Source organism: Thalassophryne amazonica, chromosome 9 (assembly GCF_902500255.1).
Source record: "Thalassophryne amazonica chromosome 9, fThaAma1.1, whole genome shotgun sequence".
In the NCBI taxonomy this organism is placed as follows: domain Eukaryota; kingdom Metazoa; phylum Chordata; class Actinopteri; order Batrachoidiformes; family Batrachoididae; genus Thalassophryne; species Thalassophryne amazonica.
Window position 1 is genome coordinate 63,535,783 of NC_047111.1, and position 10,678 is coordinate 63,546,460.

The window sequence follows — 10,678 nt, forward strand, 5'->3', positions numbered from 1 at the left end:
CGTTATCTTTGGCTGCTTTCAGTGATGCCGGTATTTGGTTAGACTCTTTCTCTCCGATTGTTCTGTCTGAGTTATTTTCATTAGTTACTTCATCCAAACCATCAACATGTTTATTAGACCCCATTCCTACCAGGCTGCTCAAGGAAGCCCTACCATTATTTAATGCTTCGATCTTAAATATGATCAATCTATCTTTGTTAGTTGGCTATGTACCACAGGCTTTTAAGGTGGCAGTAATTAAACCATTACTTAAAAAGCCATCACTTGACCCAGCTATCTTAGCTAATTATAGGCCAATCTCCAACCTTCCTTTTCTCTCAAAAATTCTTGAAAGGGTAGTTGTAAAACAGCTAACTGATCATCTGCAGAGGAATGGTCTATTTGAAGAGTTTCAGTCAGGTTTTAGAATTCATCATAGTACAGAAACAGCATTAGTGAAGGTTACAAATGATCTTCTTATGGCCTCAGACAGTGGACTCATCTCTGTGCTTGTTCTGTTAGACCTCAGTGCTGCTTTTGATACTGTTGACCATAAAATTTTATTACAGAGATTAGAGCATGCCATAGGTATTAAAGGCACTGCGCTGCAGTGGTTTGAATCATATTTGTCTAATAGATTACAATTTGTTCATGTAAATGGGGAATCTTCTTCACAGACTAAAGTTAATTATGGAGTTCCACAAGGTTCTGTGCTAGGACCAATTTTATTCACTTTATACATGCTTCCCTTAGGCAGTATTATTAGACGGTATTGCTTAAATTTTCATTGTTACGCAGATGATACCCAGCTTTATCTATCCATGAAGCCAGAGGACACACACCAATTAGCTAAACTGCAGGATTGTCTTACAGACATAAAGACATGGATGACCTCTAATTTCCTGCTTTTAAACTCAGATAAAACTGAAGTTATTGTACTTGGCCCCACAAATCTTAGAAACATGGTGTCTAACCAGATCCTTACTCTGGATGGCATTACCCTGACCTCTAGTAATACTGTGAGAAATCTTGGAGTCATTTTTGATCAGGATATGTCATTCAAAGCGCATATTAAACAAATATGTAGGACTGCTTTTTTGCATTTACGCAATATCTCTAAAATCAGAAAGGTCTTGTCTCAGAGTGATGCTGAAAAACTAATTCATGCATTTATTTCCTCTAGGCTGGACTATTGTAATTCATTATTATCAGGTTGTCCTAAAAGTTCCCTAAAAAGCCTTCAGTTAATTCAAAATGCTGCAGCTAGAGTACTGACGGGGACTAGAAGGAGAGAGCATATCTCACCCATATTGGCCTCTCTTCATTGGCTTCCTGTTAATTCTAGAATAGAATTTAAAATTCTTCTTCTTACTTATAAGGTTTTGAATAATCAGGTCCCATCTTATCTTAGGGACCTCGTAGTACCATATCACCCCAATAGAGCACTTCGCTCTCAGACTGCAGGCTTACTTGTAGTTCCTAGGGTTTGTAAGAGTAGAATGGGAGGCAGAGCCTTCAGCTTTCAGGCTCCTCTCCTGTGGAACCAGCTCCCAATTCAGATCAGGGAGACAGACACCCTCTCTACTTTTAAGATTAGGCTTAAAACTTTCCTTTTTGCTAAAGCTTATAGTTAGGGCTGGATCAGGTGACCCTGAACCATCCCTTAGTTATGCTGCTATAGACGTAGACTGCTGGGGGGTTCCCATGATGCACTGTTTCTTTCTCTTTTTGCTCTGTATGCACCACTCTGCATTTAATCATTAGTGATCGATCTCTGCTCCCCTCCACAGCATGTCTTTTTCCTGGTTCTCTCCCTCAGCCCCAACCAGTCCCAGCAGAAGACTGCCCCTCCCTGAGCCTGGTTCTGCTGGAGGTTTCTTCCTGTTAAAAGGGAGTTTTTCCTTCCCACTGTAGCCAAGTGCTTGCTCACAGGGGGTCGTTTTGACCGTTGGGGTTTTACATAATTATTGTATGGCCTTGCCTTACAATATAAAGCGCCTTGGGGCAACTGTTTGTTGTGATTTGGCGCTATATAAAAAAATTGATTGATTGATTGATTCACATTAGAGCATGACACGGGAGTGGATTTTCACTCCCATCCCGCTCCCAGAAATCCCATCCTGTCCCAATCCTGGACTGGAGTAAAAAAATAAATCCCATCCCATCCCACTCCTGTAAAGATGACTCCCATCCCATCCCGCTCCCACCCAAAATCAGTCCCACTCCGGTATGTCTCGCGCCGTGATGATCAATCAATCAATCAACTTTTTTCTTATATAGCGCCAAATCACAACAAACAGTTGCCCCAAGGCGCTCTATATTGTAAGGCAAGGCCATACAATAATTATGAAAAACCCCAACGGTCAAAATGACCCCCTATGAGCAAGCACTTGGCTACAGTGGGAAGGAAAAACTCCCTTTTAACAGGAAGAAACCTCCAGCAGAACCAGGCTCAGGGAGGGGCAGTCTTCTGCTGAGACTGGTTGGGGCTGAGGGAAAGAACCAGGAAAAAGACATGCTGTGAAGGGGGGCAGAGATCGATCACTAATGATTAAATTCAGAGTGATGCATACGGAGCAAAAAGAGAAAGAAACAGTGCATCATGGGAACCCCCCCACAGTCTACGTCTGAAGCAGCATAACCAAGGGATGGTCCAGGGTCACCTAATCCAGCCCTAACTATAAGCCTTAGTGAAAAGGAAAGTTTTAAGCCTAATCTTAAAAGTAGAGAGGGTATCTGTCTCCCTGATCTGAATTGGGAGCTGGTTCCACAGGAGAGGAGCCTGAAAGCTGAAGGCTCTGCCTCCCATTCTACTCTTACAAACCCTAGGAACTACAAGTAAGCCTGCAGTCTGAGAGCGAAGCGCTCTAATGGGGTAATATGGTACTACGAGGTCCCTAAGATAAGATGGGACCTGATTATTCAAAACCTTATAAGTAAGAAGAAGAATTTTAAATTCTATTCTAGAATTAACAGGAAGCCAATGAAGAGAGGCCAACACGGGTGAGATATGCTCTCTCCTGCTAGTCCCCGTCAGTACTCTAGCTGCAGCATTCTGAACCAACTGAAGGCTTTTTAGGGAACTTTTAGGACAACCTGATAATAATGAATTACAATAGTCCAGCCTAGAGGAAATAAATGCATGAATTAATTTTTCAGCATCACTCTGAGACAAGACCTTTCTGATTTTAGAGATATTGCGTAAATGCAAAAAGGCAGTCCTACATATTTGTTTAATATGCGCTTTGAATGACATATCCTGATCAAAAATGACTCCAAGATTTCTCACAGTATTACTAGAGATCAGGGAAATGACATCCAGAGTAACGATCTGGTTAGACACCATGCTTCTAAGATTTGTGGGGCCAAGTACAATAACTTCAGTTTTATCTGAGTTTAAAAGCAGGAAATTAGAGGTCATCCATGTCTTTATGTCTGTAAGACAATCCTGCAGTTTAGCTAATTGGTGTGTATCCTCTGGCTTCATGGATAGATAAAGCTGGGTATCATCTGCGTAACAATGAAAATTTAAGCAATACCGTCTAATAATACTGCCTAAGGGAAGCATGTATAAAGTGAATAAAATTGGTCCTAGCACAGAACCTTGTGGAACTCCATAATTAACTTTAGTCTGTGAAGAAGATTCCCCATTTACATGAACAAACTGTAATTTATTAGACAAATATGATTCAAACCACCGCAGCGCAGTGCCTTTAATACCTATGACATGCTCTAATCTCTGTAATAAAATTTTATGGTCAACAGTATCAAAAGCAGCACCGAGGTCCAACAAAACAAGCACAGAGATAAGTCCACTGTCCGAAGCCATAAGAAGATCATTTGTAACCTTCACTAATGCTGTTTCTGTACTATGATGAATTCTAAAACCTGACTGAAACTCTTCAAATAGACCATTCCTCTGCAGGTGATCAGTTAGTTGTTTTACAACTACCCTTTCAAGAATTTTTGAGAGAAAAGGAAGGTTGGAGATTGGCCTATAATTAGCTAAGATAGCTGGGTCAAGTGATGGCTTTTTAAGTAATGGTTTAATTACTGCCACCTTAAAGGCCTGTGGTACATAACCAACTAACAAAGATAGATTGATCATATTTAAGATTGAAGCATTGAATAATGGTAGGACTTCCTTGAGCAGCCTGGCAGGAATGGGGTCTAATAAACATGTTGATGGTTTGGATGAAGTAACTAATGAAATGATGATCAATCAGGGAATTAATATGTAGTGACGTGGAGATGTCTGGAGTTTGACTGAAGATGTGAACATGTCCTGTCTCTGGTAGCAGCCTGTGAGCAGGACTTATGTCTCTTTTGTCCTTTATTTCACAATTATTATGTTTTTGCATTACGTGCACGCGCAAGCGAATCGTTCATGGAGATTATTTTACTTATTAACTACACAGATGTATAATAAAACAAATGGTGACTGGTTTCTAAACACAATTATGACAGAGTTTTTTGGTGGAAGAGCGAGCTGCAGCAAGCAGCGGAGTTTCTTTTATTTTTTTTTGTTTACATGTGCGCGCGTGAACAGTGTATTATTTGCTTTTTTAAGACATCCAAAAGGTTGTTAAGGTTTGCCAGTTTAATCAATCAATCAATCAACTTTTTTTCTTATATAGCGCCAAATCACAACAAACAGTTGCCCCAAGGCGCTCCATATTGTAAGGCAAGGCCATACAATAATTAATTAAATAATTATGAAAAACCCCAACGGTCAGTTTAGTTTTTTTATTTTTTTTTTAGGCTGATTTTTATTTTCCTCAAGCTTCTTTGCAAGATGCATGACTTTGTTTCACTCATGGTGTTTTTTTCCCTGACTTCAAATTACCGTATTTTTGCACAGGACATCCAGGCCCTTCAGCCCATCTCCATTTATCACCAAAGTTGATAAACATCCACCCTAATTCTGTATTCAGTGCTTTCTGACATATGGAAATAATAATAATAAATAATAATAATAAAAAATCCTACTTCCAGAAAAAGTACATTTGTAAGAACCTTGTTAATGTGAGTCATCTACTTAGCCTATACCACTTTAGAGCTAGGCAATCTTTTGGGATAAATGAAATTGTCAGACATTTTTTGCTGATGTGTGGTGTTGCTCACTTAATTAATTGTACATAGAATGTGAATACATTACATGTAGCAGGAATTAATAATTAATTTAAAGATGCAATTTCCTCATGAGTTTTCAAGTGAAAATTCTGGCCTGATGTAGCATTCAAGGCAATTTTTTCCCCAAGCTGGGGTTCAAAATCTCCGAACCACCGAAGGTTCTGAATGCATCATATGTTAAATACATTTTTTTTAATCAAAGTTGATTAAATGCTCACACAAAATGAAATAATTTCATGACCCCAAAACATCATAAAAAGCAAAAAATAATGAGTTTTCACATTTTTTGCATCATTTCCATCTTACCTGTGATAACATCACCAGTGTATGTGAGCCTTTTGGGAGATTTTGTTTGGCATGGAGAATTTTTATTTTTCATGACAATGACATCAATTTGATGTACTTGCACAGCAATGCCCCCCCACTCACACACAAAAAAAAAAAAATCTGTAGTTGTTTAATGGACAGCACAGTGGTTTAGTGGTTAGCACTGTTGCCTCACAGCAAGAATGTCATGGTATCGATTTCCACCTGTGGGCTTTCTATGTGGAGTTTGCATGTTCTACCCATGTTTGTGTGGGTTCCCTCCAGGTGCTCCGGCTTCCTTCCACATCCTAAGATATACAGGTTGGGTGGATTGGAAAGTTTAAATTGTCCGTAGGTATGTGTGCAGGTGTGAATGTGTTTCGTTAACAGACTTGACTGGATACACAGATTTGACTGACTGTGCTGAGTTGCTCTTGGAGAAGTTAAATATGGCATGTGCTCACAAGAAAGAGAGACAAGATAAAAAGAGATAGACTGCACCACAGCGACACAGTGGCATCCATGCTGTCCGGTCTAGTGATGGAAGTGGAGACCAGAAAAGTACAGCTTGACAAAGCATTGCCACACTCCCCCCAGATATGCTTTCAACATTCTTGGCAAAACACGTAATGCTCTTGTCTTCCATATTATTGACCGTGTTGAATGAGCTAACTGAACTGGAAGATGAAGGCATGTCAGAGCTGGCAACAGACTGGTGTCCTGTCTGGAGTGTACCCTGTCTCATGCCCTATGACTGCTGGGATAGGCTCTAGCCCCCTGTGACCCTCAACGGGAATAAGAGGTTGAAGATAAGGGAGTGTGAGTGAGTAGTTGTTTCATGATAATGATGCTAAATTTGAGTAAGAGTTTTACACAATGCTGAATGGATTCGGTGTCGCAGACCAAATGGTCCGCCCCTAAAAATCAGTCCGCCTTTTGCATCTGTGCATGCGTCGTTTCAGACCACAGCAGCACGTCTGAGACGGAGTCTCTTCAGCCAAAGCAAACAAATAGATTAATGGGATTATTAATCAACAGATGATAAAGGTAAAACCTCTTAAATCATTCTAAAGTCAATTTTAAGCAGAAACAAGGACAATTTAAGCAGAAATGAGGAAAAATTCTGTGACGCTTTGAAATGTCTGACTTGCAGTGAATGCATCAGCTAGCAGCTTCTTTCCGCTGCGTTTTATGATGAAATAATACTGAATTTATGTGGAAATGAATGGAAGCTTCAGATATCTGTAACTGAGATAGATGATGACTGGTGTGCAGTTTGAAGCAGAAACGAGGTATTAATCCGTGACCCGCATCATCGGGGGACTGATTTTTCAGGGGACCATTCGGTCTGCAACACTGGCACTGCCTAGCATTAATGGGCGTTACTTGAGATGAAAATAGGATGTCACATTATTTTCAACGAGAGGTTTATGTAAAAATTCACAGCCTGTGGCTTTGACCACAGCAGCTGTGCACTGTGACACGACAAACTGGATGCTGTTTTTATATTTAAAGAGGAGGAAAAACAGCCACTGAGAGATGGATTGAACTTTGTGCTTTACTGTAGCAACAAGGACAAGCTGGATACACAAAACCTTCCAGACATCAGCTGACAAGGAACACATTTAATGAATGAGAAAATGATTTATACAGGACAAAAACAGACACAAATAGGTGAATTATTTGTTATTTGTTTGGGCTGGCTTTGTTTGTGAATGATAGATGGTGTAACTGAGCACATCACAATTAAAGAACAACTCTGCTGTAAAGACATTGAGCTATTAGCGGTTAGCATGAAACCCTATTATCTGCCGAGGGAGTTCTCCTATGTTATTGCGATTGCTGTGTACATGCACCCCTCTGCTAATGGCGACACAGTCTTTCGCAGGAATCAAAAGACTCACTAAAATAAACTGAAATAATAACAGAAAAGGTCGATGAAAAAAGTATACAACAGCAATGCACACTAATCAAAATGTTGACAATACAGAAAAGAGGTGCAAGTTATTCTCCATTCTCTGTTTTTGCTCTTTATGATGCAGTTTTTACATGTGATGTGCTGTATATTCCAAAACCTACGGTATGTAGTGATATTCTAAAGTAAGTATCATGCACTTTGACTTTATTTACTGTGAAAGTAGAATTCAGTTTGCACAAAGGCATTTGATTTTCAACAACCTTGTCACAGATTTTTTGATTTCTTGCGTCTGTAGAACATAAACAAATGGGTTTAATGTGGGTGGAATGACAGAGGTCAGAGACAAGTTTATAATTCTGCCATTTGAATCAATGTATCTATTGAAGGTAAATGTCATTAAAACTGGGAGGAAATAGATTGCCACTAATGAAAGGTGAGCGCTGCAGATTTTAAAAGCTTTTACTCTTTCCTGAACTGAAGCTAATTTACTCAAAGTGTAACCAATATATGAGTAACCGAACAAGATAAATATCAGTGGACACCAAAGAATAAGAACTGGTAACAGATTACCATACACATAGTTTAGGGTGGTGTCACTGCAGGCCAGCCGGTGTATTTTCTCATAATCACAGAAATAACTGTTAATAATCACTGACTTACAGATAGAAAGTCTTGTCAGAAGACCCACTGCAATGAACATAGCAGTTATGACTAAAACCCAGAAAAAGCCAATCAAAGAAAACATGAACCTGTGTGTGACCTTCATGTGATAGTGCAGTGGGAAGGTGATCGCTACCAGTCTGTCATAGGAGAGAACAACCAGATTAAGAGCCTGCATAGAAAGACACGTGTAGCAGAAAAAAAGAAATGTCATACAGTCATTATAGGAGATGATGTGGTGATTAAACAGAAAGATGTCAAGAACCTTTGGTACCTGAACAGTGCTACCAAGCAGGTCTGTCCATGCAAGATTAAAAACTGCAACATATTTTGGAGTTCTTAGATTTCTGTCCAACAATATTACAGCCATCACAGCTGTGTTTCCCAACACTGACACAATATAAACAAAAAAGAGAAAGACATAGTAATAGTTCATATGAGGTATGTCAGAAAATCCACTTATTATGAAATATGGAGGACGAACAAAGGTGATGTTTCTTCCAAGAGCAGAGTTGAATAATCCCATTGTATGACTCATTGTTCGGCTTTTACTGTCTGCAGCACTGTGGACAGAACAGAGTGTCTCTGTCAGTGAGTCCTGTGTCCCATATGGAGACAAATCTGTTGTGTGGGCCGCTGAAGAGGAGGTACTGCTGGCCCACCACCACCAGAGGGCGCCCTGCCTGGAGTGCGGGCTCCAGGCACCAGAGGGCGCTGCCGCCTTATGGGAGTAGCCTGGGTGACAGCTGTCACCCATCACCAGACACAGCTGTTCCACTCAGCACAGAGGTATATCTGGAGGACGGCGTCTCCACCTCAGTGCCGAGATATCGCCTAAGACTGAGGTAATATTCTCTGCATTTATATTCTGAACAACCAGCTAAACTTGTTAAACCTTTTCAGGACTGTTGACTACTGATAGCTTCATTGCTTGGATAAGTACTCACCTTCCTGCTGTACTTTGACAAGAGGTGGAGGCGGCTTCTCCCCTCTCCGTTACTGGGTGCGGTCGCATCCACACCTGTGTGTTGTTGCTCTCTCCCGCCAGCAGTACCGGATCCGACGAGCAGAGGCAGTGGCCACCTGGGAATTCGGGACTTGGCGGTTCCAGTATTTCCAGGGTTCGGTGGCAGAGGAGATCTGGGTGGTTCCGGTTCGACTGAGACGGATGTCTCCTACCTTCGAGCCTGCCCACACGACACCAGCGGATTCGACCCCAAATTGTGATTTGTTGTATTTATTGTGCTCGTTTCACAATAGTAAACCTTGTTATTTACCTTCTCCATTGTCCGTTCATTGCGCCCCCTGTTGTGGGTCCGTGTTCCTACACTTTCACAACAAAATCTCTCTCTCTTTCTCTCTCTCTCTCTCTCCCTCCAGTGCATGCTGGGAGTGGGCCATGTGAGAGTTTCTTGGAAGGTAAATGAGTCATTTGTTGTTTGTTTGTTCGTTTGTTTTTTATTGTTTGGACTGGTTTGAGTGTGTGTTTTGCGGTTTGGCATAAATGACGTCTGGGCCGACGGCGTCCCTCTTGCTCCTTCATGAAGTGAGGGTGGTACTGTACCCATCGATGTTTGTCGAGGAGGTTCTCCTGGCTATGCATCATCAGGTTGATTATGAGAAATTGTTGTATGGGTACAGGATGAACAAAGCGGTGGTGGTTTTTCCGGCAGAGAAGTATTTTGCTCAGCTCATAGAAAGCATCATTTAACTGAACAATGTGTACCTGTTGTGTACCATGAGTTCTCCTCTCTTTTCATCATCCACTAAAGTGATCATCCCTGGCGTCCTTCCATTTGTTTTGAAAGAAGCTCTCAGACATGAGCAGCAGAGATTTCAGAAGTTTGCCAGTGGTCTTAAAATGATTAGATGGGGCTGTAAGGGTGAGAAACATCACCATGTCCAGTCCTTTCTGGATCAGGTGTTCATGTTCCTGAACTGTCTGACCCAGACTTTGAAGATTTCCTTCAGAGTCAAAAATGAAAACACTTTTTGTTGTCATGATTTATGCTATTTGAGGGTAGCACAAAATATTTTGACTGTTGGAACGCTGATTATAAGCACCTTGAAGCATGTCCACAACTAGACGTGGGCGATACCGGGAATTTTGGTATTGATCCGATACCAAGTAAATACAGGCCCAGTAATGCCGATATCGATACCGATACTTTTTCATATTTAAGCTTCATAGATCCAAAGGCTCCAAAAGACCTAGGATAGAACTTCGCCAAACATTATACGTGACAACAAAATACTTTATTTATCACAATCAACATTTTTGTTTAAGAATATCACTCAACACAACTTAAAACGAAATCTCTTGAGGTAGAGGGCTGACTTGAGGAGAGCGCTGAGTGGGCGGACCAGGCTGAGCCTACCTGCATGACTGTTGGCTGGCACCGCTGAGCCACGTGATGGCGCAACAACAAAAGACCAGACGGGGGGAGGGTGCGCTGCTCCATGTTTTGTGACACAGCGCCGCGCTGCTCTTACAGACAGAGAGTAGACTTTGATGAATCTGCATGTGCAGCAGTCAGTGCGTACGGGAGAGGAAAAAAGCTTGAGTATCGATCTTTTTACACGAGGATCGTTCAATATCAATACCAGCGTTGGTATCGAAATTATCGATATTCGGATCGATCCCCCCACCACTATCCACAACTTCACGAATGTGCGCATGGG

General features: G+C 41.2%; 1 protein-coding gene across 1 annotated transcript; it reads right to left on the minus strand.

Annotated features, from left to right (window-relative positions):
* On the minus strand, positions 1-8,612 carry LOC117516562 (olfactory receptor 2AP1-like; the record flags this gene model as incomplete). The annotated part of the gene is made up of 2 exons (XM_034177431.1): positions 7,583-8,612; positions 1-20 (listed from the first exon to the last, which is right to left on the minus strand). Coding segments are annotated over exons 1-2 (972 nt in total), but the record flags the coding sequence as incomplete, so codon positions are not given.
* Between the last annotated feature and the right edge of the window lie 2,066 nt (positions 8,613-10,678).